The sequence below is a fragment of the Fusarium vanettenii genome (genome assembly GCF_000151355.1).
Source record: "Fusarium vanettenii 77-13-4 chromosome 4 genomic scaffold NECHAsca_3_chr4_2_0, whole genome shotgun sequence".
Taxonomy (NCBI): Eukaryota; Fungi; Ascomycota; class Sordariomycetes; order Hypocreales; family Nectriaceae; genus Fusarium; species Fusarium vanettenii.
In genome coordinates this window covers 1909114-1935913 of record NW_003315879.1, presented here as the reverse complement: position 1 = coordinate 1935913, position 26800 = coordinate 1909114, and the positions used below count along the sequence as shown (strand labels likewise).

At 53.6% G+C, this 26800-nt stretch overlaps 9 protein-coding genes across 9 annotated transcripts; 4 read left to right on the top strand and 5 right to left on the bottom strand.

Moving 5' to 3' along the window:
* The first annotated feature begins 306 nt into the window (after nt 1–306).
* NECHADRAFT_73606 (uncharacterized protein) lies at nt 307–1185 on the top strand. Its single transcript, XM_003052150.1, has 4 exons — nt 307–658; nt 717–807; nt 856–943; nt 998–1185. Exons 1-4 carry the CDS (start codon nt 493–495, stop codon nt 1091–1093), a joined length of 441 nt encoding a protein of 146 aa, XP_003052196.1. The 5' UTR covers nt 307–492; the 3' UTR covers nt 1094–1185.
* Nucleotides 1186–1216: 31 nt separating this feature from the next.
* Nucleotides 1217–2061, bottom strand: NECHADRAFT_79134 (uncharacterized protein; the record flags this gene model as incomplete). Its single annotated transcript, XM_003051706.1, has 2 exons — nt 1217–1473; nt 1524–2061. 2 exons carry the CDS (start codon nt 2059–2061, stop codon nt 1217–1219), a joined length of 795 nt encoding a protein of 264 aa, XP_003051752.1.
* Nucleotides 2062–3845: 1784 nt separating this feature from the next.
* NECHADRAFT_38494 (uncharacterized protein) lies at nt 3846–5672 on the top strand (the record flags this gene model as incomplete). Its single annotated transcript, XM_003052149.1, has 1 exon — nt 3846–5672. One exon carries the CDS (start codon nt 3846–3848, stop codon nt 5670–5672), a length of 1827 nt encoding a protein of 608 aa, XP_003052195.1.
* Nucleotides 5673–6836: 1164 nt separating this feature from the next.
* On the bottom strand, nt 6837–7853 carry NECHADRAFT_37917 (uncharacterized protein; the record flags this gene model as incomplete). Its single annotated transcript, XM_003051705.1, has 3 exons — nt 6837–7450; nt 7503–7565; nt 7619–7853. The coding sequence occupies 3 exons, from the start codon at nt 7851–7853 to the stop codon at nt 6837–6839; spliced, it is 912 nt and encodes a 303-aa protein (XP_003051751.1).
* A 361-nt stretch (nt 7854–8214) lies between these two features.
* Nucleotides 8215–14660, top strand: NECHADRAFT_68461 (uncharacterized protein; the record flags this gene model as incomplete). The annotated part of the gene is made up of 2 exons (XM_003052148.1): nt 8215–13905; nt 13998–14660. The coding sequence occupies 2 exons, from the start codon at nt 8215–8217 to the stop codon at nt 14475–14477; spliced, it is 6171 nt and encodes a 2056-aa protein (XP_003052194.1). The 3' UTR covers nt 14478–14660.
* Nucleotides 14661–16452: 1792 nt separating this feature from the next.
* NECHADRAFT_79130 (uncharacterized protein) lies at nt 16453–18097 on the bottom strand (the record flags this gene model as incomplete). The annotated part of the gene is made up of 4 exons (XM_003051704.1): nt 16453–17319; nt 17383–17747; nt 17806–17950; nt 18020–18097. The coding sequence occupies 4 exons, from the start codon at nt 18095–18097 to the stop codon at nt 16453–16455; spliced, it is 1455 nt and encodes a 484-aa protein (XP_003051750.1).
* Nucleotides 18098–19780: 1683 nt separating this feature from the next.
* On the bottom strand, nt 19781–21493 carry NECHADRAFT_79129 (uncharacterized protein; the record flags this gene model as incomplete). The annotated part of the gene is made up of 3 exons (XM_003051703.1): nt 19781–20437; nt 20491–21341; nt 21469–21493. 3 exons carry the CDS (start codon nt 21491–21493, stop codon nt 19781–19783), a joined length of 1533 nt encoding a protein of 510 aa, XP_003051749.1.
* Nucleotides 21494–21891: 398 nt separating this feature from the next.
* NECHADRAFT_79128 (uncharacterized protein) lies at nt 21892–22926 on the bottom strand (the record flags this gene model as incomplete). The annotated part of the gene is made up of 1 exon (XM_003051702.1): nt 21892–22926. One exon carries the CDS (start codon nt 22924–22926, stop codon nt 21892–21894), a length of 1035 nt encoding a protein of 344 aa, XP_003051748.1.
* Nucleotides 22927–24316: 1390 nt separating this feature from the next.
* On the top strand, nt 24317–26513 carry NECHADRAFT_92765 (uncharacterized protein; the record flags this gene model as incomplete). The annotated part of the gene is made up of 3 exons (XM_003052147.1): nt 24317–24368; nt 24411–25673; nt 25882–26513. 3 exons carry the CDS (start codon nt 24317–24319, stop codon nt 26511–26513), a joined length of 1947 nt encoding a protein of 648 aa, XP_003052193.1.
* Nucleotides 26514–26800: the final 287 nt, after the last annotated feature.

Genomic DNA, 26800 nt, shown 5'->3' with positions numbered 1-26800 from the left:
GATTTTGACATTGACGATTGTTCATTGATCAACCCAAGTAGGTATGGGTCAATACGCCCTTCAGACCTACTATACAATTCGCCTAGGCACCGGCAAGATATACTTCACTTCTCAAACAACAGGCATCGAGCTCTTATCACGTCTCATGGTGCGATTCGCACCTTCAAGGGCGGGATTATGAAATGATACTCTGTGATTGGCTCACGGTTCTCGATAGCTGACAGGCTCAAAAACCCCAGTCCGACTCCAACTCCAGCCCCACTATGACGGGCATTTGCTTGCTCAACCACGATACTAACTATGCCTCAACCGCAAACCTCGCGTTTTAATTCTACCACTACTCCAGTCCTGCTGTGCCTCCTTCTTGTGCTGTCGTTGTTCCCCAGTGCTTTTCACTACGTCTGGACTCTGCCGTTCAGTCTCCTTGGCTTAACAGGATCTTCTCATCCACCCCGCCCAACAACCCATCCAGCCCTAGATCACTCAACAACCATGAGCTGGTTTCAGAAGCAGTTTACTCTGACGGCCAAGTCCCGGGGATCCTACCTGATCACCGATCAGGTTGTGTCTGCTCTCCCTGAGATTAAAGACTACAAAGTCGGTCTCTTGAATCTTTTCGTGCAGCACACAAGCTGTGCCTTGAGCTTGAATGAGAACTGTGAGTATCGAGACTCATTTCATGATACGGTTCGATATTGACTTGATAACTCTTATAGGGGATTCTGATGTCCGCGAGGATATGAGTGATGCTCTCGATCGAATTGCGCCTGCAGAGGGACCAAAGGGAGAGGCCTTGTACCGACACGAGTGAGTGTCTTTGCTCCCACCATGGCTGATATATACTGATAATGTCAGCGCCGAGGGACCTGATGATATGCCTGCGCACATCAAGTCGGCCCTGATCGGGGCAAGCGTTACAATTCCCATCAAGGACGGAAAACTGGTGAGTTTCAGCACCCCATTGAATGGACAGACAATCGCTAAACTTGGTTCACAGGCTACGGGAACATGGCAGGGAATCTGGTATCTCGAGTTCCGCGCGGCTCGTCACCAACGCCGAGTTGTCGCAACCATCCAGGGAGAAAAGGCTTAGAACAAAGCGCACGAACATGGATGCCAAAAGTTCAAGATTGATTCTAGACCATTCATTCCATATACGCATACACCGACAACGCCAAACACCTTCGCCATGTCTCCAAACTGATATCCTAGGAGATTAGCTTGTACCGTTCTCTTCCTTCATCTCCATGTCGTCTCCTGCCAAGACTTTTGTTTGCGGAACATAGCCATCGGGGGCGCTGGACCCTGGCGTGGCAGCGACAACGTTGCCCTTCTCGTCGACGAACTCGAAATTGTACCGGCTAAGAAGATGGGGTATGGCAGAGAGCTGCGGACCATACCGGGCTGTGTTGTCGTAGAGTTCGAATAGAGGAACAGCGAGGAGCTTCATGTTCTTTGGAACGCTCAGGACCTCTGAAAGCTGGGTCAGCGGCAAGCTTCATGACAATGGTGAGCCAACCTACTAGTCTTGGGCAATTGAATAAAATAAAGCTTCTTGCACTCCTTCGGCCGCGTTACATGCGCAGGAACAAAAGGATACATGAACGTCTCAAAGTTGGGCCTCCACCACTGGGCCAAGCAGTCGCCTACTTGCCAGTCGCCGGCTTCCTCTCCCTCTCCCAAGCGGCCGACAGGCGCCAACCGTTCGTCTAGCCGGGACTTGAAACCCTCGATCTCGTCATCTTCCGGCTTTAGGTAGTCGCCCGGAAGCTTGAAGAAAGCATTCGCGATCTGAAGCATCAGGATATGAGGGTGGTTGTGCTCGTGGCATACGAGGATGCCTTCGCACGTGCGGCGCATGCCATGTTCGGTATAATGCTCTTCGAGGCGCTTCAACCGGGCGATGACCGACGGATCCTCTTCAAGCTGCGTTTCCTTGACGCCGAATGTGTAGTTGGACAGAGGGTAGAGTGTCACTTTTTCGGGTTGGTGGCCATTGAAGGACAGCGGGATGATGGGCGGGTTTCCCGACTGGTGCGCGTCGGGGGTGATCGTGGACATGGCGGACTAGGAAAGAAGGCTGGGATAATAGATTAAAGAGGGAGGCATCCGTGGCGCCAGCGAGCTCTCTAGGGAATGAGCTGGTGAGCGCAATCTACCGGGATAGAACGCGGTGGTACTGAGGATATTGGATGGCAACGGCAACGGATGTGGGGAGGTCAGTGCTTCTAGAGCTTCCCGTCTGGAGGATGGACAATTTGCGGCAGAATTATCAGCCTTGGACGCCAAGGATGGAAGGCGGTGAGGCGCACAAGCTCTGGCGCATGCGGGCACCCAGAGCTAGACCTTGCTAATATCAGCCTTCCATTTATCTTTGATGGAGGAGGATGAAATTCATTGGTAGGTCAGTATCGGAAGACCGTTGGACGCATGAGCCCCGCGATTTCTGCGGCTCACCTTTCGTTGTGGTGGTCATGATGTTGTCGATTGCGCAAGAGACCTACCTATCGTCTTTAACAGCCAGTATCTGGTGTTGGACCCATAGGAGCTCGGAGAGCCGGAATCGCTCTACCTTCTTTCAAGCAATGTGGTATCCAATGTGACCGAACATTGAATGAGAGTTCAGTAGCTACTGTAGGCTGCGGAGCCAATACGCGTAGCTTCGGCAAGGATGGACTCCTCGCGGCTTAAATCGAGGATGCATACGGAGTACTACGTGGTCGTGTTCCCCCGTCTTTCAGTACATGTAACTCTATGAGCCTCAACGTCACTTCCAACGTCAGCCTGATTCTTAAGCCAGGCACAAAACCTATGAAACGCCCCAGTTGCCGCATACTTTCAAGTATGAGATGCTTCAAGTTGGATGTTGGCCAATAAGTACTCACCACAGCATCCAATATCTTCATCCTTTCCAACCCCGTGAATGTCTCAGCCCTTCGTCATGACACAGTCTGGCAGGAGACTTGCGGAAAACAGAAGCCGCGCACACGTGGGTGCCATGTCGTTCAGCTTGGTCTGTCACATTCACCTGCCCACATGGGTAAGAGGATGCAGCCGTTGAGAACAAGGTTTTCTTTCTCCGCAAGAACTGCTTGCTCTGGACTGTACAAGAAGCAGACGACCAACTTGAGCAAATGCTTTGCGATCCAATCCATTAATAGATGGTGATTCAAATGCTTGGTCATCTAAGAATGTGGAAATAACGGACAAGACAAAGACGGTTCCCGCCCTCCCTCTTCAACAAAGTCCGCAGAGCTGCGTGGGCTGCCTGTCTTGCTCATGACCTTAGCCCGCGGGGTTGAGCCACCAGGCGCCCAATCGAATCAGCCAAGAGTGTCCAGGGGGAGCTATCAGACTGTTGGAGACAAGCCGCAACTCGGCAGAGTGATCGCCATTCTCCGCAACCGGCCAGTCAGAACAAAGACTCGTCTGCTTGGCCGCGGGATGATTTGCGGTACGGAAGCTGGGGCTGAGATGGATGGACACGAGGTGAGGTGAAGGCTCATGATGAGTATTGACCTGTTTATCGTACTTCGGAGGAACAGAACGAAAATGAAATGGTTGAGCCCTCGTTTAAAAAACTCGTATGGTCTAGCCAGAGTTAGAACAAGGGCCGCTAACTCGTGGGATGGAGTAGGTTACTGTGCTGAACCACGGCGGCGCCCATCAAAATCCCACCAAGTTCCCATCCCCATCTCTGGCTCACGCGGGCACTCAATCCCACAAACCCTCGCGTGCCGTCACCCGCAGACTTTTGGCACGCATCTACCCGGACCTTGTTGCGTCATGCGCATACCGAGACACCTGCCATTGCCCAGTCCGCTTGCAGGAGCCTGTTAAGCGCCATGGAGGAGGCGAGGCTTGTCGATGACCTCTCGCAGAGGCTCTCGGAGCTCGAGCACAAGGTTCAGACCTTTCGCCACGAGGTGGCCGCCGATTTTCTGCGCTACTACCACGATCTGCTCCGAGACATCCACCCCGACGTTGCCTCGAGTATTCGGCAATCCCTTGCCAAGTCATTGCCCAACTATCCAGACCTGACCTCGGCCCTCACCAGTCTGGACCTTGAGGCTGACTCACGAGCATTCGCCCACCCCGGATCGGGCCAACGCCGCCTCTCCCCGCCGACCGCTGCCTCTACTACCTCCGGATCGGGAGCCGCAGAGCCTCCAGGCAGCCCCCGCGATCGACATCAGGAGTTGCACGGCCTCTTCACTCCCAGCTACCTACCTCTGCTGGAGAGCTCTCCCATGCTGCCCACCTCTCCTCCCATCCCCAACCTCCCAAGTCCTCCTCTTGCGATGCTGCTGCCTGAGCCAGGCATCCGAGCGGAGGAAGAACAGCAGCAAGGCGCAGACATGGGTCACCAACCGGGTCTCGACGAATTGCAGAGTGGCCTGTCGGCATTGCCTCAATCGCCTGCCCGGCCAGGCCATGTCCGTCGAGCAACTGATGACACAACCTCGTCGGGCCATTCGGATCGAAGCGACTCCAAAACACCACGGAGTGCCTTGCGACGCTCCTCCAGCGCATCGAGGCCTCCGCATAGTCCTAGGCGTGTTCGTTTTGATGTCATGGGCGCCGAGGTCTTGCCCACAGCTTCACCACAACCGACCGATTTCATGATTCCGCCAGCAGTTCCGGCTCCCCCGATCGATGAACCCGGCACAAACTCGATGTTGTATGACGAATTTGAGGAACGAATGCCGCCCCGCAAGATCTCATCCTCGGAAGCATTGAGGGCATTGTCAAGAACACCATTGGAAGACGGTACTGTGTGGACTGTGGTGAACTCGACTACAGATCAAACTACCGTTGAGCAACGGGACACTACTACAACCTCGCAAGACGCACAACCAGAAGAGAGAAGCAGCCCAATGTTTATCGCACCGGAACCTCCATCAGCAATTTATATCCCCGAGTCTGTTCGGATAGAGCGCACCCTCGGAAGCGTTAGTGAAGAGCCAGAGCCCGACACAGAGCAGGATAACTCTTCGGATGAAGAGTTCCTTTCCATGGCGAAGCCCAAGTCCTTTACGAATAAGAAGCCTCCTGGCTCGCCCTCTCTAGCGAAGAGTCCCGAGGAATCCAAACCCAGCGAGCCTATTCCGAGCCCCAAGTCGCCAGTGAAACCTCAAGTTTCTAGCGGAAACAGACAAACGACTCCTCATGACGACTCCGACGCAGAGGAAGACGACTTATTCCATTTTGAGGCCGGGGGTTTGTCTGCGCCGCCAAAGCCGCGACCAAAGCCCCTGGTTGTACAGGAAGAGGAACCCGAGGTTGAGTTACCGGATGTGCCAGAGTCTGAGCAGTCACTTTATGCGACATCACCAGCAGTGCATATCACCAAACGAGATGTTTCATCTGGCCCAACGACGCCAACAGCAACACGCTTCCAAGTTGGCTCTTTGGGGTCTTACAAAGGACGACCAGTCATCATGCCGGTCGTTCGCAACCCCGAGGTGCACGCTCAAGCTGCTTCTCTCGGGAACTTCAATACGTTTGTAGGAGGGCTAGACGGCCGCAGCGGAATGGACGAGGGAGACCTCAACAGCTTCCGCGCCAGTGTGGCCAATACTGGCTTCTCCGGCACTCCTCGCAGCTTTACGGAGCGCCTGATGATGGAGGAGGCCCAAAAGGCCAGGGCGGGCGGTGCGAGGCTGCCCTAATGAAGGTGTTTTGGTCATGACCAGGGAGTTCGGGGGATCTTGTGCATATACTTGTGGCTAAACGCCTGGGAACTGGGACAAACAAACAAACACGATGTGGGCGTTGAATTAACTATGCGAGGATATGGAGTTTTATATATACGTGGTTGGGGGGGATGAAGGTTTGGTGTTGTACGCTGGCTCTGGGGTCTTTTGGAAAGGAATGATGCCACCGATTGACGATGGTATTTATGGGCGTTGTAGTTGAACCCGTACATGCTACCTAGAAACTAAGAAGCTCACTTGCCCACATGACGTTGTCGACCTCTTTTTGAGTTGCTGAGGCTTACAATGTGCGTTTGTTGTCTCAGATGGCCAATCACCCAATCATGATAGACTGATTTCTGAGTGGTGGTGGGCACTAGTACCTCTCTACCGGGGCTATCCATCTAAAGGCATCATCACCTCGTCCTCTCAAACATTTCGCCTTCACCTGCTCCATCGCCATTCCGAGTTACGAGTGTAAGCGTTCAAAGATCAGATATTCAAAATGGGTGGTCTCAATCTCGAAGTGTTCAAGGTAAGCCCCCTCTGCCCTCATTTTGCAGGTTCCGAAGATCCGGCGAAATGATTCAATTGCCTGATTTAAGGACCTCGTCTGGATGGCCTCACCACCCGCTTCGCCGCTGCAGATGCTAACCACAACTTGGCGCATTAGTTCGGCACATATCTCATGTTCCCGATTGGAATCATGTACTATTTCGGAACGAACCTCGACAACCGCTTCGCCGTCCCCGGCTTCTGGCCCAAGCCCGAAGAGTGCAACAAGATCCCCAAGGACCGAGACGAGATCAAGGCCGAGTACGACCGCATTGTCGCACGACAGAAGCTGCGACAGGCCAAGAAGCTCGAGGAGGAACGCCAAAGAGCGGCGCAGCAGCCAGAGCAGGAGCACCACGAGTCGTAAACGATTTATCGAGCCGACACAGCTTTCGAGACCATGACCCGAACGTGTACATTATGACTTGGAGAGGATGTTTTGCGGGCGGCATGACAGTGTAATCACGGCGTTTGGAACTGGGCATTGGAGAAATCTCGCATCTCAATTTGGGAGGGAACAAAGGCACTTGTACAAAAATTGACACAAAAACGCTATTCTACATGTTGTACGGCAGCATACATGTTTTATACATCCAGGTTCCTTTCGACTCTGTCCCACTCCTCGTCCTCGATGGTTCCCTGGCGCACGTTGGCGTAGATGGCCTTGACCTCGGGGTACTCCTTGAGCCCGTTGAAGAGAAGATCGAGGCTCTCGACTTCAGCAGACTTATCAACGCTGACCATTGTGTCCTCGTTCGGGGCCCAGACAATGTCGGAATCCAATACCTCGAGCTCAAACTTCTTGGACAGGGCTTCGGTGATGGCGGCCAGTGTGTTGGGCTGGGTCCAAACTAGGAAATCGCCTTCCGGCAGCTCCTCAACATCTTCTAGCCCGTCGTGCTCAAGTGCTTCGTCCAGAACGTCAGACAGTGAGGGGCCGCCTTCTTTCGTCTTGAAGACGGCACGTCCACGCCTGGTGAAGTAAAAGGTGGTCGATCCGACGACGCCGCCGGCCTTCTTGACCACAAGTCGCAGGTCGTGGAGAGTACGGATCTTGTTGTCCGTCTCGGCGTCAACAATCATGGCAATGGTGGGGGGCATCAAGACTTCGAGGGACATGGATTCAAGCTGGGCTCCAGAGGCTGAACGACCTTGACCTCGTGCAATGGCGCCCTCGATCAAGTTTTTCGGAATGCTCGCTACCAATGGATTTAGAACCCAAAGCAGTTGGAGGAGGGTTTTGGGATGTACCTTTTGTTGCAGCAGCTATGGCACTGGCCAATTGAGGGTTAAACTTGAGATCATCACCGTACACTGCTCCTCTATTAGAATTACTACTACGATGAGACGGTAGACTGATGGCTTACTCCTTGAATACATGGCAATCGTCTTAGTAAACCCAGCCCGCTCAGTCATCTTCTTCTTATCCGTGACCGCCTTGATATGTTTCGTCTTGGACCACTTGTTGTGACCGGCCCATTGAGCCGGCGTCGTTGCAAAGGATCTTTGACACTGTCGGCAGATGATTGAATTTGCTGGCTGAGCGGAAGTGAGCAAAGTAGACGCCTTTGCAAGTGAGCGCAAGCCCTGCCCAGTAGACATTTTGCTTATGAAGAAGCAGAAAGACCTAGATTCAGATCCGTCTCTCAAGATTGACCTCGTAGTGTCAATCGACTTCAAACCTCTATCCTCGAATAGTCGAGTCCGAGTCCAATTTGAGATCCATGCCGGGATGCGCCGGGCGAACTCCGGAGACGGATAAGAACCATGCCCCACATCGATTGCTTGTAAGGGTGGTACCTGCCATTCCCCTGGAAGCAGGTGGCATGTGGCATGGGGAGCATCCAGGTTACCACCTTTTACCCTTTGAAACAAACAAGAAACAACGTTTTGTCGAATACCATATTTTACGATATTTTCCATCGAGCTTGGGCATCGTTGACGGCGTCTACATCTTTGCGCCATGTCGTCGACACAGGAGCCCGAGGCTCCAGCCCGCACCAGCGAGGCGCAAGCTTCCCCCGACTCGGCGACTGCGAACCCAGAGCTTGACCTCCCCAAGCTCCAATCCCTACCGGCCGAACAGCAAGAGCTATTCCTGCTCACATTCGTCTCGAGCTTGACCAAGCACGTCCTGCAGCTAGAGGCCGACGACTGCACGGCGCAGCAGTTCTATCTCAAGAAGGAAATCTTCCAGATCATCAACCTGTCCTCGCCACAGCCGTCTCGAGTTATACGGAACAACCTGGGGAAGTGTCTGGCGCACATTTTTGGACATGGAGACAGGAAGTTACTGTTCGAAACCATCAACGACTTGATTGCGATTGTGTCGAGCGGCAAGCTCAAGACGGATGCTGAGATACGGACCAAGCATGCAGCGGTGGTCTCCTTGGGCGATGTGTTCGCTTCTGCTGGAGACAGCGCGATTGGTCTTCACCAACTCGCCTGCACAACTTTGATCAAGCTGCTCAAGTCCTCCTCCAGCAATGCTGGTCTTCGCGCCGCATGCACAACCGCCCTGGGAAAGATCATTCGGATGGTGGAAGGGAGCATGGACGAGGTCATTGCGCGAGACATTTGGAAACAAGCACGGAACCACGCCTCATCCGACAAGGGGCATCTCGTTGTTGCTTCCGCCTGCCGGACTCTCAAGGCGCTCGTCAAGCACACCCCCTATTTTCTCAATTCCAACGACTTCGACAAACTGGAGTCGGCCGTACTGAAGGCGTTTGATTCATCATCTGTCCAGGTTCGGCAAGCCGCAGCAGAATGCTTCGCCGAAGCCTTTTATCAAGGCCACTCAGAAGGCGGGCCTTCCGAGGTGGCATCTCCCAAGGGCAAAAAGACCAAGAAGGCGTTGAAACGGCAATCTACAATCCCCAATATCGTAGCCGACGAGGATGAGATTCCGTCTCGTTCAGCTAGTCCCGCGCCGTCTGGCAAGCGAAGTCAAGTGCTGGCATTGTCACTGGCTGATATGCTGAAGAACCTGGCTACTCAATACGTCAAAGCCTCAACCTCCAACAGGACCCGGGCAGCCATCGGTATCTGCTATGGCAAGCTATTTCGACGACTTGGGGAGAAGCTAGTTGAAACCAACTATCTAAGAATTGTCGAAAGTCTTGCGATCGACTTGCTCGGGGCACCAACCATCATCAACAATCGATACCGCCTCTTAATCTCAAGAAAAATCGTTGATGTTATCATTCAGGACATTATTGGACGCAAGATCTTGGGAGAGTCTGGTCAGATATCGGCGGCCAGGTCACTCATCAACAACGTCTTCAAGAATTACCCCCAAGCCTTGGCGGAGCGGCCCGAGCCTTCTAAGCACACTTTGATCGCGACGCTGAGTGCTGTCTCTTCACTGGTGGACTCACTCGGCTCGGCAGCCAACACCTTTGCAGAGTCGTGCAGAGATGGTCTTTTGCAGGTGCTGCAACATCCCAGTTATACTGTCCAGGTCTTTGCATCCCACTGCATGAAGACACTAGTTCTTGCATGTCCTCAGCAACTACTTCCTTGTCTTTCAGTCTGCATGAACAGCCTGAACCGCGAGCTCTCTCTGCTAGGGGGCCCCCGAAACTCACCAAGACGATGTATTGGTGCTGCACATGGGCTCGCCGCCACGTTGAGCGCGAGTCCCTCTCGTCCCCTCCACGGATCGGTCGAAATCAACAGTCGAGTGTTGACTATGGCAACCAACATGTTGAAATCGAGCAGTAAATCAGAACTTCGTGCTGCGAGCACGCAGATCCAAGTCGCCTGGATTTTGATAGGCGGCTTGATGTCTCTTGGTCCGAACTTTGTCAAGATTCACTTGTCACAACTACTCCTCCTTTGGAAGAATGCGCTCCCGAAGCCGCTTGCCAAAGACAACACATCAGCACGAAGTCTGCTTGAAGCATCCTTCCTGGCTCATGTGAGAGAGTGTGCCTTGGGATCAATCCTGGCCTTCCTCCAGTTTAACAGCCGTCTCCTCACAGTTGATGTGTCCAAAAGGATCGCCACCATGCTTCAGAATACGACAGCGTTTCTGAGAACTCTACCCTCAAAGAAGACAACTGATGATATCAGCCAGAGACTGGCCCCTGCCTTGCAGCTTCAAGATCTTGACATGATGGTTCAACGCAGAGTCCTACAATGTTATGTCAAGCTCGTCAATCTTAGTCCCGCTGGTGGAAGCGAGGCCTTGCTGCAATCTAATTTGTTGACCCTGGCCATTTCTCTCTTTGCGGATCCGGAAAACTACGCACCAAATTCACTCAGTGCCTCGATCGCAAATGCCGCGGCCACTTTCGAGTCTATCTGGGAGGTTGGTGACAACTCTGGCTTCGGTATCACCGGCCTTGTCTCTGGATCTCTGGTCAGGAAGCTTCCTGGACAGCAGGAGAACTCAGTTGAGAACTATGATGAACTTGACAGCACTGAGGATGCGATTAACAACTTGCTTCGGTCTCCTATCTGTGGAAGCTTGGAGCATGATGCCTCTGTCTTGTACATTGGCAACATGGATCCCTCGTCGGTGACCCCTGATCCTCCTGCCACAGAGGTTATCAACGCCGCAATTCAGCTGTTTGCGTTCGCCTTCCCCCTCACTCCAGCCAAGGTTCAAGAGAGTATCCTGGAACAAATTCGAACTTTTGCATCGGCAGGTTCGCTGCAAAGAGACCCCGGCCGCAAGGCTGCCATCAATGTCAACCTCGCTACAGCCATTCTAGCAACAATGAGAGTGGCGGTGAAGGAGACAAAATCCCCTGCCGGCGACATCTCTAACCATGCAGTGGAGGCGCTACTACAGGACATTGTTCGTGACTTCGTGCTTGATCCTGATGAGCATGTCAGAAGCCTTGGGTACGCCGCTGTGGCTCGCCTCTGCAACGTCTATGGAAATGGCTTTACGAACAACGAAATCAAGTACCTGGTGGACACCATCGTCGGCAACCGTGAACCTAGTGCGCGAGCGGGTTGCGCCATGGCGCTCGGGTCCATCCAAACCCAGGTCGGCGGAATGGCTGCTGGATACCATCTCAAGACTATCCTCGGCATTCTCATGTCTCTTTGCAATGATCCTCACCCGGTAGTGCACTATTGGGCGCTGGAGGCACTGTCATTAGCCTCAGACGCATCGGGGCTTAGCTTTGCTGGATACGTGCCTAGCACGCTCGGCATGCTAGTCCAGCTCTATCTGTCTGAGACACATCATGCCGAGATATCTTCAGCAATCACCATGAACCTCGAGATGGAGCTTTCTACAACATCTGCCATTGCTCGTTGCGTTGACTCGCTCATCAACGTGCTTGGTCCTGACTTGCAAGATGCCACCAAGTCACGGGAACTCATCTTCACGTTGGTCAATCAGTTCCGAGAAGAACCAGACTTGCTTGTGCAAAGAGCAGCGCTTGGGTGCCTAGAGCATCTGTCTCTCTACGCCCCCGGACACATGCACTTCGCTGACTACGTGAAGCTTCTCCAAAAGTACCTCTCTTCCGAGTCTACTACACTGCGGGATGTTGCGGTGGATGGCATTCACAACATGATGAAGAGGAACCCACAGGATGTTCTCCGGGAAGCAGAGACAGGATTCGAAGAACAGCTCTGGCTTGTCCTTGATACTGTCCCATCCCATGATGGAATCCGTAACATTATTCGAAACTGGATGCACCACAGTTGTCTCGCCGAGACCAACGCCTGGCTTCAGCGATTCCAGGCGGTGCTCAAAATGACGAGGGCGCGGCCCAAGACGGAGGATGCTTCATCTGGCTCCAAGAGCGGTGGTCAACTCGATCTCCAGGATGAAGAGGTGGCCGGTTTTGCTGCTGCTGCGGGCGCTGCTAAGGACGAGAAGGAAAACAAGGGAACATCCGAAGTCGAGCCTCTGCGATGGCAAGTGACAACCTTTGCCATGAGCTGCATCGATGAGATGTTCTTGTTCATTGCAAAGGACGTGACGGCCAATGGAGACTCCAAGGCCCAGAGTGACCTACAGAGTAAGGTTGCGGATGTTGTTCGCATGGCCTTTTCTGCGTCCACCTCGAGCGTGCTGGAGCTTCGGATCTGGGGCCTCAAAATCATTGGAGACGTGCTCAAGATGTTTGGAAAGACGCCTGACCCAGATTTTGAGGAGGCAATGCTCCTGGAGCAGTACCAAGCCCAGATTAGCTCGGCGCTCACTCCAGCGTTCGCCGCAGACTCTTCGCCTGAGCTTGCGTCAGAAGCTGTCAACGTCTGCGCAAGCTTCATCTCGATCGGCATCGTCACTGATGTGGACCGCATGGGCAGGATCTTGAAAACACTCGTCAGTGCGCTCGAAAACTTTTCCAAGGACAACGAGAACGCGGCCATTGGCGACCTGAAAGGGCTGAGCTCCAATGCCCAAGTCATGGTCAAGATATCGGTGTTTTCCGCCTGGGCAGAGCTGCAGGTTGCCAGCTCGGAACAGAAGTACCTATTGGATGTGCTGAGACCGCATATCGGCACGTTGACGCCTCTTTGGCTAGAGTCTCTGCGTGAATTCGCGCGTCTCCGGTTCGAGCCCGACATCTCAATGACACTGGGACCCCCCTCGCTGTCTGGAAGCCTGGACACGATCTATGCAGCTCTTAACCGCGAGACACTGCTGCGTTTCTACCAGGATGCTTGGTTGAAGCTGGTGGATGCCATTGCTAGCCTGATCGAGCAGGACAGCGAGTTCGTGTTTGATGCCCTGGACGGAAAAGAGTCGGATGGCCCATCGACCAACGGCAGAGGCAAGAGCTCAGACATCAATTACCGAGATGAGCCTGTTGCATTCTTCTTCGTCCTGTTTGGGCTTGCGTTCGAGGCCCTCGCCACTCGGTCCGGGCAGAGCGATTCTCTGGCGACACACGAGCAGACGTTGGCCATCCTCCAGGCGCTCAAGAAGATCCTGCACCCTAGCGTTTCTGGTCATGCCATTTACAGGCCGGACGTATTCTCCGAGACTATGGATCTGCTAGACCGCCTGGTGCTGACTGAAGGTCTGGACGTCCAAGGTGTGATTGTGGAAATTGCTAGTGTGCTCTGCATTGCGCACCCCTCTGCAAGGAGGCATGCGACCGAAGAAGGCGACCTATCTGACGATATCGACCAGCTCTTTGAGCTCACACGAATCATCGTGCTGGTGCTGACGGGGCTCCTGCCCAACCTCTCGGAGGGAAATCAGCCGGCCAGGCATCAGATGAACGAGGAGGCGATCCTGCTAATACGGTCGTCTTTGAACGCGCTCGTGGATGCTGCAGAGGTGTTCCCGGCCATCATCAAGACTGATCTTCATGCATGCATCATCCACATCTTTGCCACCACCTTGGCCACACCCGGCTGCCAGGAGCTGATAGTTCCACAGTCGCTGCCCACGCTAAAGCGCTTCGTGGGCAGCATGTCTAACTCGCGGAGGAGCCCCGGCGGTGGTGAACCGTCGGCTACAGACATCCAGATGCAGGGCTGCCTACGCCGCTTCCTATCAATCTACCTAAATGCGCAGAAGCGAGAGTATCCGCAGTCCCTTGCGTGTGTCAAGAACTGTCTGTTGGCCACTACCATCCTCTTCACAGGTGGGCGAAATCACCTGCCGGCTACAGAAGCCCTGGTAGCGCGCTATCTGGATGAGTTGCTGGACTGCCTTACGGACCGAATGGTATGTTGTTATGCCTCAGCTGAGCCAGCTATGAGCTGGCGCTGCATCCCCTTGAAAGAAGACCAAATGCTAACCATGATGGATACTACTAGACTGCCAAGATTGCAGCAAACTGTATCAGGTCCTTGCTGCTCCAGCCAGCGCCAACCAGCGCCGACCTCAGCATTGCTCGGTACCTGTTCCCGCGTCTGATAGCCTTTGTGACGGACACGGACCCTGAAGATCCTGAGAACGCCAGGGCCCTGATCGCGCATACGCTATGCCAGTACGTGGGTACAGTGGACAAGGCCCGACGCCTGGCGGCCATGACGGTGGTGATTCCGACCCTCATGGCCCGAGCAACGGCTGAGGGTGACGAGGTGTACAGGGAGACGAGTGCGCGACTATTGGAACTTGCAGCAATAGACCAGGAGACGTTTAGAGCGGTAGTCGGCGGCATGAGTGACGGGCAGAAGGCATTCCTGGAAGAGGTTATCCGCTTCGGACGGGCAAACACAGGTCAAGCGGACAAGGCGGCCTCGGGATCTTCTGGGCAACCGACTATTGCGCTAAAGATGGATTTTGGCGGCTGAACCAGCAGCATACTCACGTGTTGTGTTGACCTGGGGAGGGATAGAGGCAGAGGCAGAGAAAGGACAGCATCAACAGCAAAGGTTCAACACGTATGAGGGTAGAGAGAGCAATCAACAAGCCTCATGCAGCGGCTCTTGGCAGGTCGGGCCCCGTGCCCCATGCCCCATGCCTATCCATGCCTAGTTCCAGGCTCAGTTTCGATATGCAAGCCCATTACGAGGAATGACGATGTGCGAGTTGTCGACAGTGGGCGTGACAGGGGTAGGGAGAGGAGGGAGAGGAGAGGGGAGAGGGGATGAGAGAAGGGCATGGGGGTGGGCGCTCAGAAGCAGAAGCTAGTGTGGTCGATGGACAGGACAGACAGGGGGTGACAGCGGGTACAGACATACCCGCTTGCAGCCATGGTACGATTGGGGGACGAACGAAGCCGGTGTCCCCAGGCTACTTGGTCGGTGGGCCTGTCAGGTTACACAAAGGATCGCCAGCCTGCCTCGTTTGGGTGATTCTTGGACATGCATGGTCGGGTATGTGGGAGAGGGGGCAGACTAACTACTACAGCAGAGTGGCTTTGGCTGTCGATGCCGAGAGGACGGGTACGGTACCATGCATAGTTGTATGCTGGGGGCAAAGCTGTGCTACGTATGTATGTTGGAGAGTCGTCTCTGTACAACACGGAGAGAAGAGATGTCAATGGGAGAACAGGTGTTATCTTGGAGAGCACATAGCATATAGCATCATGACAGCATAGTTTTTGAATAGAAGGCACCCAAGAAGGGATCTATGTCTTTCAGTTGATACTGACATGATGTTTTGTCTCATCATCTCTCAGCCTCGATCGAGTCTTTTCTCTCTCTCTCTCTTCTGCCCCCTGCTAGTGGGTGATCAGGTAACAGGGAGCTCCAGCCGCGATAGCCCTATGGCGCGCCTTTTTACGTAGTGCCATATCTTATGTATGGGACCAATAGACGTGCATGGAATAGTCCCGACAACGGGAGGACGCCGTCCAGAAGAATATCCCGAGACAGGCGCCGTAGATGGCACCAAAGACGTTGAAACAACTATGAACTGTAACGATCATGCCGGATCTTTCCGTCTCCTTGCCTGCCCGAGCCCATGTCCATGTCCAAGATGAGGCTGGCTGCGATGCACCAGCCAGGGGTTCGTTCCACCAAACGAAACGGGCCTTTGGGTTGAAGGAAACACAGCATTGACGTACACGCACGACCACGCATGCAATCAATGGCCCAAGATGGCCAACGACATGTCACAGTGGGGAAAAGGGGGGGCTTAGGGCTTGTTGGTTGTGTCTGACTTGTCTCTGTGGGCGCCAATGTTGTCTCTTGGGCGGATATTTTCTCTTCCATGTCGTTTTCCCCCTCCAGTTGGTCGTCTTGTTGGTTAGCCGTTCCGCTGGAGATACAGAAATGGGGGTACACAGCATGCACAGGGATAAAGGGCCTTTGATCTGTCGGAAACGTTGTCATGTACCACAAGCCAGCCGCTGCAGATCGATCATGTCAGACGCCACGGCTGTCAAGCTCGTATCGAGAAACGGCTTGAGAATAACTAGAAGCTTTCCTATCAGACTACCTATCCAACTGTCTCTCTCCCTCTCCCTCTCTCTATTCCCATTAATGCCAGTTTCTTCAATTATACTACCCCCTTGGACGCCAGATGCGCTGCATCGAAAAAAGCAAAGAAGCTCTCTGTGCAGGTCGTATCATATGCAACTCTAGTATTCCCATTATCCTGCCCGTTAACTAGTTGATGCAGCCTAGTAGCTCTGGTTAGTCTTGAAAGCACACTCTCCTCACCTGTTACTGCTGTGCCTGTTTCTTGCTCAGCTAGCCTCCTGTGTCCAATGACAAGTGTGTATGACACGCGTCAGGTCCAGAGGAACTGAACTAGACCTCGTTGAGGCCAAGATTCTGCACTATACTGTGCCATAGTGCAATGTGGTGCAGTACACCATCATCAACGCTTGTCATGCCTGCGGCTGGTGCCGTCAACCACGAGAGGGGGCTTGTCATGCCTGCGGTTGCTGCCGTCAACCACGAGAGGGGGAGGCAGATCCCTAGTGCTGCTGCTACCCTTCTTGTCCTTGTCCGGCAATGAAGACGTCTTGGAACTCTTCTTAGCAGACGAAGACGACTTCTTGTCAGACGATGACCACTTCCTGTCGGGCTCTCTATGCCTTGGTCTCTGTGGCTTGTCTCCCTTATTGCGATCGTTTCGGGGTCCCTTTTGGGTGCTACCCTCACCCACCGCGACGCCCTCCGCTGCGGTCCGCGCTTTGATTTTGCGTCCTTGGTAGCTTGTCTTGTTTAGCTGTTCCATGGCCTTGGCTGCTGACGAGGCGCTGTCAAAAATGACCAAGGCGTGGCCTCGGAGGTATTTTTTGGTCCCGTTCATGGGAACTTCGATACTGTCGATCGTCTGCTTCTCATAGATCCTCTGTCGGATCCACCTCTCGACGTCTTTACGGGATTCTTTCTGAGGAAACGGCGACACATGTATCTTCCGGGCTTCTGTCGTGACAAATTCTGCCCCTGTCTCTGTCTGGTACGCTGGCTCCTGTCCTGGTGCTCCTGGTGCTCCTGGGACACTTCCCCCGGCATAGTACGCCGATGCATCTTGTTGGTCACGGTAGGGCAGGGCAAACTGATTGCCGTCATATTGGTAACCGGAAGAGTATCCAACGCCTGACGAAGGGCCAGCATTGGAACCGCCGTAGCCGTAATAGTCTGTCGTTCCTGTCGGCTGGAGAGGGTAGCCTTGCATCGGCATAGATTGACCCGAGTAACTCGAGCCTCCAGCCTGGTTATAGCCAGCCGCGTAGTACTAGGGAAACCCCGAGTTAGAATAGATGCTCTCCATCTTCGTGACGCCAAACAGCTCTCTTACCTGTCCAGATGTCGAAGAATACTGGGGAGACGTAGTTGACGATGCAGCGGCTTGGTGACCTTGAGCAGCAGGGGGGTAACCTGGGGTTTGCGAATAGGCCACCACAGGCGGAGGCAGATTCTGCTGCTGTTGCTGGGGGTATTGCTGGGGCTGTTGTTGCTGCTGTTGTTGCTGCTGTTGTTGCTGCTGTTGTTGCTGCTGTTGTTGCTGCTGTTGTTGCTGCTGCCGTTGTGGTTGTTGCTGCTGCTCCTCCTTCTGAGAATCTGGCTGGTCAACCTTGCTCGCGATGGTGCATGATTGGTTGAGGTTTCCAATAGTAGCTACGATGGGGCTTCCCTGATACTCAGGGGCGAGCTTAAGTTTCGCTATTATGTTGTCTCGTCAGCATCTGTATCCAACTATTCTCGAAAGTAGCTCGCTTACCCCATGCTCTCTCAAAATTGTCCCTGCCCACAAGGCGGACCCATCCCGAACGGGTGTCGAGAAAGACTTCGACCTTGTCGACCTTGCACTTGGCCTCTCGGCTTATCCAACTCTTGAGTGGCCGCCAAAATACATTTGGAGCTAGCTGTACTTCACAGTTAGCCTCATCCTTCATGACATGACATGAACAGGGTCCTTGAAAGGTGAAACAGACATAACCGAGGAGGATGTAGTAGATGCCCGTCTCATTGCCCGGCCGGACATGCACATTGACAGACTTTTCGGCCGACATGGATCAACGGTAAGCTGCACACAGCCGAGGCGCTCAGATCTCAGATATGACGCTTGTGCGATGTTACAACGGGTTCGGTAAGAGATGAGAGACCGTGCCACAGTCGGTACAGTAGGTACAGCGTAGTGTAGTGCAGTGCAGTGCAGTACGATGTGATGTGATGTTATGTGATGTGATGTTGGTTGCAATCTGGTCCGATGTGTTTGAGTTGTATTGCTTGCTTGCTTGCTTGCTTGCTGCAGAGTGTAGTCCAGGGTGTTGAGTAGTTTGTTTTATACCCAGCCGTCTCCTCTTGCTAGCAGTGAAAGAGGTGCTCAGTCACGCACGTCGTGATTCATCCCCAATGCAAACATCAAATCACGTCTGCTTTATAGTTCGCTTCTCACGCCCGCTGACAAAACGTCGACAAGTGGGTGATTAAGGGACGGGGACGGGGACGGGGACAGCCTGTCCCTCCCATCTGCCATGCCAAACATCGCGAGAACCGTCCCTTTCCAGCTCTGGATTCGAGTGCATCTGATCCCAGTCCTCCAAGCCCCTGGCCTGGGGTCCTACGGGTCCAGGGATAGTGCATATCCAGAGAATGAGGGAGTAAAACAGACACGCAAGAGAGGGTCCAGAGGTATCCATACATGTCCAGTACTGCTCAACACCGCAGAACTGCTGTCGTCTCAAGTCTCTTCACTCTCTGTGCCCCCCTCGCCGACCTCGACACTAACACGACCGCATTTGGGAAGCTCGTCGTCTCCTGGATGATTAGCAGCGCTGTGTAACCCGAGATCCTTGTCTGGCGTTTTCGATACGCACACATCCATCCTCAGCCTCAGCATGTGGGGGCCCAACTAATCGAGAACTGTCGAGAACCGCCGGGCCTAGTTGGTACTGGTCTGGCACTGTACATATGGGGGAAAGCCAACATCTCCGGGGTTAGCTAGGGGTCGCGCAGGGGACTCATCTCATTCCCATGAGAGAGAGATGCTGCAGTCTGCGACAACGTTGATCACCTCGGCCCCATGCCCATCAAATTGATCGGGTCCAAGCCACAGGCCCTAGCCTAGTGCCCACGCCGGTTGCCCTCCTGGTCCATCTGCAGAACGCCAGCTTTGTCCCGCCTTGCAGCCTGACACATCATATTGAGATCAGTGCTCCACCGCTATCAGTTTCCCACTGAGATGTCGGTCGTGACAGATGCCCAGAGAGGTAGGACGACCATCATCGAACCGGGCTCGAAGCGCCGGCGCGTGTTTTTCTTCTGAGAACCACGAGGGGCTTGGCCTGGCCTGGGGGGTGTCGTCGTCGTCTAATGCAGCCCCCAACCCTTCCTTCATCTGGGCTGTCAAGTCGCTTCCGCGGCGCCAGCACAGCATGCCCTAATCTCCCATTGGAGGCCAAGGATGCAGACAACGCTCGCGCGAGAAAAGAGGGAACTAGACGCCTTCTTATACCAAGCTCATTATGCGGTCATGCCTGACACATCGTCATCAGAAGCATCAAAGCAGCGCCACCCGTGTGTCTACGGCCCTGGCAGCCAGCCCAGCTCTGCTCGAAACATCACATCTCGACAAAGGTCCGGCCCAGCCCAGTCATCGTATCTCACGGCGCATGCCAAGATGCAACCTTTCCCACGCGTATCAATTCAATCAGATCAAAGCATGGGTCCCAACCGCCAGCCTACCGATTCTCTCACACATGCTTGAAAGAAAAGGTGTCATCCAATGTGGATGTGTCGTCCGGCATCAGAGCAGACACATCGACCGTGTCTCCAATATCCTGCATCGACCCAAAAGTCCTGTCACCAGACGCTTCGCCCCATGGAGTTGGGCACTGCTCCGCATCTGCGCACGACATCAACACATAGTGTTGTGCATCAGATAGGAGCAGAACCGGGAACTCGGTTTCCCCGTTGATCCAAGCAGTTCGAGTCTTTCCCACCATCTTTCCATTTGGGAGGTGAGCCTGTAATGAGACCTGCTTGGGCCCTTCGGACAATGGATCCCAGACAAACGATATCCCACGGTACTTGTCATCCTGGCATGTTATCAGGAGCACCTCACGAGCGTCCGGGTGCCATTGAAAGTCAACACTTGAATGGAACAACAATACCGCCCGGAGTTCGGCTGAGGTGACATCCCAAATCCACAGAGTAGTGGGTGTATCGTCAAGCCTCGTGGCCAGTAGGCTCGAGGATGCGTCAAATGCTAGCGAGGAACAACCCGGCTTCACATCAGGAGAGGGCTTGCCATCTACCAATCGGCTCGGGGGAGAAATCATCTGAGTAGCTCGAAGAAACGTGTGAGAGGGACCACCCAGAGAAGAGGGATTAAGCTGTTCCTGCCAGACCTAGAATAAACTTTGTCAGGAATACATCTTGGCGCCAATTTCAAATCTCTCACCTGGAGCGTATCTTTTGGGACGATGGTGGTGGGGTGGACGAGCTTTAAACCGTCTCTCCACGTCTGCGTGTTGAGGACACCCACAGTCCTGCTGTGATCACCTACAGCGCAGAGGGATGCATCGGGGCTGAGACGGCAAAGCTTGATTCCGGTTTCCAGGTCAGCATCTTGTCCTCCCACGATGCTCGAAGCCCCAATGGAGCGAAAGAGTTCTCCGTCAGGCGTGTAGAGCAAGAGCTTGTGGCCATGCGCCGGGGACTCCCACAGCAGTAGCCATCGTCCGTCAGGGGTCCATGTCAAGCCATGAGCGTCGGCCGTGTCTGGATACCAGGATCTCAAGACCTGCCTGGTCCCAGGGTGGTGGATGCTGACGACGTCTCGACCACTCGTCCGCGTCAGGATGGCAAGATGCGAGGTATGCGGGCGTACAGAGTAACCCCGCGAGGCAGAGGAGGGCAGATAGAACTTGGGGTTTGCGATCTCGATCGCCTTGGAAGTAGACAGATCGAAAATGATAAACTTGAGTCCAAATGCAGCACAGGCGAAGATCTCAGTTTCGTGGGCGCCAAACTGAACCAGGGCTTGCTTTCCACCACCAGGCGCAGGGTTTCGAATCGTGGCACGAAACGACGAGTCGGTTATCGAAAAGACGTGGATCTGGTCAGCACTTGCGACGAGGATCCGGGAAGAAGATGGTGCCCATGCTAGCGTGGACACAGGGGTTGGCAGATCCGAAGGGAGCTTTACCTGGTGCACGATCGAGAGCGACAGGGTTGAACGCACAGTGATGCTCTGCGAGGACAGGGTAGCAACAAGCCTCCCGTCTGGACTAGCGGTGCAATGTGGCGAGGCTATACGGATGGACGAGGCTAGTTAGCGCCATCCTTGATGAGTGGTGCGGGGAGAGACGACGGAGGGTGAGAGAAGAGAGAGGAGGAGAGAGAGGAGAAGACATGGAATTTGGGACTAGAGACATACATTTGAAAACACGTGAGGGATGCATCGTGACTGCCTCTCCCCGCACGTTGTTGAAAGCCTGAAGTTGAGGTTGATGATAGTTGGGCAGGAACCGAAAATTGGGTGACGAGAACCACTGATAAGGGAAAAGAACTCGGGGACCCAGCAGCTTCAGTAGAATCGAGCTTTGTTGCCTTACTCCTTTACCGTGAAAAATTCTTCAAGCTGATACCGAGTTGTTCAAGTTCAAGAACATGCGAGGATGGTGGGGGTTGTTGACCTGTAGTCGCTGTTTACATAATACCCACTGAGGTTTAGCGTCAATGGTCATTTTAACGACGACCTATGCATTCAAATGGACGAATTATACGCAGCAAAACGACAGCTTAAGATTGACTACTTAAGTACATGCCTATCCATGATCAACTCCCTTAAACTCCTCCTTCATGGCCAAATCTTGGGATCACTCTTTTGAGGAACGTTGTTGTCGTTTTTGCACTCAGGAGGCCGATGTGTGGGAAGCTGGCCAGGAGGCACGTTGACCTGGCCGAGATCAACACCCGCCCAGGAATAGGGTAGGCATGGGAGGTTCTGACCCCTGACAAAGGCATTCCGCATACCGTCTGCCATGTAAAAGGTGGACAAGAACATCTGCAAGAGAAACATTGAGACGTTGCCAGAGTTGCGTGCGAGGTTGCCGAAGAACTGATCGACAAACCGAATCCCCAGGTGATGCAAGGCAAACTCGAGTCTTGGCCCAGGACACACGAAACGTTGCTGCATGTCCCATATCTCGACGTTAGGTTGGCTGAACCACTTGAGACCAAGACGCTCTATAGTCATCTCCACCAGCCTAGAGTCCCAGGTGAGAAAGATTACCTTGCGCAACTTGTTCTGCTCCTTCTCCTCGGCGGTCCTGTTGAGCTTGCAGAGGTACATGAAAACGTTGTTGAGTCTGTGTCCGAGTTTGGATTCTGGAACCAGCTCAGACTTGCCGAACGCAAACGAGTAGGGCGCCGGCTTGTGCTCCCTATCAAAGCAAGTTTCGCCCCAGTGTCCTCGAAATTCCTCCACGAGCCAGTGGTGTTGTTCCATCAAAGTCTGTAGCTTTTGCCCACGGTCCCCGGGGGCGATTCCCTTGCGGAGGATGTTTCTGGCGTCAATGTACGCCCATCCAGCCTCCGTGATTGGTTTGTAGCTGTGATTTTGCTGTCCCAGGTGGTTCAGAGCTATCTTCCAGCGACAGAGATCCCGAAAATCCAGCGCAACAATAACACACTCTTGTTCAGCGGGTATGAACGTCTGCGATTTTTCGTCAAATTGAGGCAGTACTCGAGCAGTCGAATCTGGAGTTTGTGCTTGGGGAGGCGATGCATGAAACGGATGGACGCCTCTGCACTTAAGAAATGTTTCAGAGTAAAGCCCCATTATCCAGTTGGGAACCGACTCGGCCCGTCCCGGGGGTGGTATAGCTGACATGATGTGTTGTCTGTGATAGGCGGTTAGAAGTTACTCCCGTCAATACAACTAAGAAGTGAGAAGAAGTATTATGCAGGGATAATGACAGGATACTCACATGTGGAACTTATTTCTGATCAGGTAGCTGAATGGGAATGAACTCCTAACTTTGGCAGTTTCCAAGCGACCGAAACGTGAGTGAAGCGGGCAATAACCACCGAGAAGCGATGCGGCGACACCAACGGAGGCAGATGTTTTGAAGATGATCAGGAGAGCAGCTTCCGGGAATAAGATGAGCTTTCGAGTTTCGCAGCGTCGCGATATTGAATTAAGATTAATCGTGTGTTGGGAGGAGGTGAGGCAAGCACGAGATGTGCTGGAGAAGCCTTTTCATAACAGCTGCCGACAAGGAATCATCGTTCCTAGTAGACAGGCAATCACAGAAGGGGTAGGGTAAGTCTGAGGGCGTTTGAATCGAGTACATCAGCATCAGCTAATGGCTTTACTTGTATTTTCAAAACTATTGTCTCCTATTCGGTTTGCTGCAGCGCCAAACGCCAGCGAACCGGGATGCAAACAAGGATTGAGGCCAAAGAGCCCATACAAACAAACCTGTTCGGTTAAGAAACATAGCACACAGCGTCACTAGTCTGTTTGCTATAGAGTGAAAATGCATGGAGCCGTCTCTTCCCGTTTGATACAATCAGGATGACTCAGAACGGTCGCCGTTTGGGTACAAAGCCGGGGGAACTGCCTTCTAGAATCACACCGTAAGGGAGGTTGCATAATGGTACCATGTCGATCTTGTCGCGCAGGCGTTGCTGTCCCGAATAGAGCACGGCATAGTGTTGATAGAAGAAAACATCGATTAGGAACCAACAATTACAACCACTTATCTCTATCAAGAGCAGTTGCACTAGATTACGATGTTTTCAGGTGTAGGGTATCTCTGTATCTCTCCAAGTAGGTCGTTATCCCCAGTTAAGTAACGAATATTTGTAACACCAACCACGACATGCCCATCTCCTCGGACAAGTCGTGATAGCGTCTCATCTCCTACAATTCCACTATCACAATGAGTTTGATTTTATAACTTGTCGTAGTTCATGCGGGCCGCACTTGCCTGAAATGGAAGCTAATTAATCAGCGCGGGGAAAGTGGGTGGCAAGTGGGAGAAACGATAAGATTGGATGTCTTCATAGTTGCGTACCTCGCTCGTCGCTCGTGACTGTTTGAAAACGCTGACAACCCAAATACGTATTGTTTTGGAGTTTGTGCCTGAGCGTTTTCTCTCCCAATTTATCCTTCTCTTTGGTCTTGAGGGGAATATGGCTCCGTGACAAGTAATCACCGAGCTTTGCCCACTCTAATCTCTAATTCTTCTCCCTTTGACGAGCAGAAAGAGGTACTCATGATGCTACCTCTCTGCAGCTTGGGCGCCAGCGCGTCAGCTCGATTCTCACGTGCTACCCCAACTTCCCTCGTGCGATGCCTGGGGGCGACAGCTCAAATACGCGTCCTCCCTCCCACCTCGAGGACCGTAGCCACTGCGGCAGCGTCGGCAGCATCACCGGAGAGGCTCCCTGAAACAACACCCTCTTCGACACCAAATCCAGAGCTCTTACAACCCCGGCGTCGCCGCATTAGCGAGGCAAGGCCCTTTTCCGACTTCCTTACAGACACCTTCCACCGGCAGCATGACTACCTCCGCATATCTGTCACGGAGAGATGTAATCTCCGATGCGTCTACTGCATGCCCGAGGAGGGCGTACCGCTCTCGCCAAACCGGGGGCTTCTGACCACGCCTGAGATCGTTCTCCTATCGTCCGTCTTTGTATCCCAGGGGGTCTCAAAGATCCGCCTGACGGGAGGAGAGCCGACGGTCCGGCGAGACATCTTACCTCTGATGCGCCAGATCGGAGAGCTGCGGCGGCACGGGCTCAAGGAAATCTGCATCACGACCAACGGCATCTCGCTGTATCGAAAGCTCGACAGCATGATTGAGAGCGGGCTGACGGGTGTCAACCTCAGCCTCGACACTCTCGACCCTTGGCAGTTTCAAATCATGACACGGAGGAAGGGCTTCGAAGCCGTGCAGAAAAGCATTGATCGTATCCTGGAGCTCAACAAGCTCGGTGCCGGTATCAAACTCAAGATCAACTGCGTCGTCATGAGAGGCGTCAATGACAGAGAGGTGCTCCCTTTTGTGGACTTGACTGAGGAGAAGGACATTGAAGTTCGCTTCATCGAGTACATGCCGTTTGACGGCAACAAATGGAGCAAGAACAAGATGTTTAGTTACTCAGAGATGCTAGATCTTATCAGGACAAAGTATCCAACCCTGCAAAAGGTCCAAGATCACAGGAACGACACGAGCAAGACATGGCACATACCCGGGTTCGCTGGCCGCATCGGCTTCATCACAAGCATGACGCACAACTTTTGCGGCACCTGCAACCGACTGCGCATCACGGGCGACGGTAACCTCAAGGTCTGCCTGTTTGGAAACGCCGAGGTGTCGCTGCGGGATATACTCCGCAAGTCCAACGGCGGCGAGCCCATCGACGAGCAGGCGTTTGAAGCCATGAAGCAGATCGAGATGGACCGCCGGAGGGACCTAGCGGCGTCGAACCAGACACCTCTCGGCCTGGCGCCCAACGAGATGGAGCTGCTAGAGGTCATTGGCGCTGCCGTCAAGAGGAAGAAGGCCAAGCACGCGGGAATCGGTGAGCTGGAGCACATGAAGAACAGGCCCATGATCTTGATAGGTGGGTAACGGCACTCTTTTACCCATCTCTTGCTCACTTGCCGATACTTTGATATGGATGTATGGGATCTATTCTGTTAGTATTTGCTCTGAGATTGTTCGCGGGGCAACTATCTTAGGGGCGTTGAGGGGGTTTCTTGTCATGAAGTTTACTGGGCCTGGATATCATACCCTCATGAAGACGGATATGCTGAATGAAATTGTTGTAGATGCCATGAAGCCTTCTCTATCTCGCACCATGCCGCCTCGGATCCAATCCCTGTTACGTGATGGCATATTCACCCCTAGGGGCTCATCGACAGTTCGCCAACGGCGACTCTTTTCTCAGACTCGCCATGTTCAAAAGGACGAGGACGATCCCCCAAGGCCGAAGCTGACCCACGTCTCCGACTCGGGAGCAGCACGGATGGTGTCGATATCAGACAAGACCGTGACATCACGCATCGCCAAAGCTGTCTGCACCGTCCGATTCTCAACCAAGACGGCCGTCTCGCTCATCAGGGACAACCAGATGCGCAAGGGGGATGTCCTCGGGGTGGCGCGTGTCGCGGGCATCATGGCCTCGAAGCGGACGCCCGATCTGATCCCTCTGTGCCACCCGATCGCCCTCTCCAAGGCCGTCGTTGATCTCGACGTCAGGGGTGACAACAGGATCGAGATCGCTGCTACGGTCACGTGCGAGGGGAAGACTGGTGTGGAGATGGAGGCCCTGACGGCGGCGTCTACGGCGGCCTTGACCGTTTATGATATGTGCAAGGCGGTCGACAAGGGCATGGTGATTGAGGGGCTGAGGGTTGTGCTCAAGGACGGCGGGAAGAGCGGGAGGTGGGAGATGGAGTGAGGGATTCAGACCAGCGACGTCAGTATGGAGTAGGGATAGTATCAACAACAATAACAACAACACTGCGATACTACAACAACCTGCCCTTGCAGAACCACCCTGTCTCGAATTAAACAGGCTGATGAGACTTGCAGGGTCCACGAGCTATTGTCTTCATCTGATAGTCCTTTCTGTAGTCTCAGATCCAGGCCCAGGTGGCTGAGGGACAGAGAGATGGGAAAACGTGAAGGCTGGAAGCAGGTCTGGGCCATATCCCACTTGAGACTACACTAACTAGCCAAACGACA

What these genes read in the sequence shown, in the direction of transcription:
- NECHADRAFT_73606 (XM_003052150.1), top strand. Translation starts at nt 493, where the DNA reads ATGAGCTGGTTTCAGAAGCAGTTTACTCTGACGGCCAAGTCCCGGGGA. An exon ending in GAGGCCTTGTACCGACACGA is followed by an intron (nt 808 to 855) that starts GTGAGTGTCTTT and finishes TGATAATGTCAG; the next exon opens with CGCCGAGGGACCTGATGATA. An exon ending in CCATCAAGGACGGAAAACTG is followed by an intron (nt 944 to 997) that starts GTGAGTTTCAGC and finishes CTTGGTTCACAG; the next exon opens with GCTACGGGAACATGGCAGGG.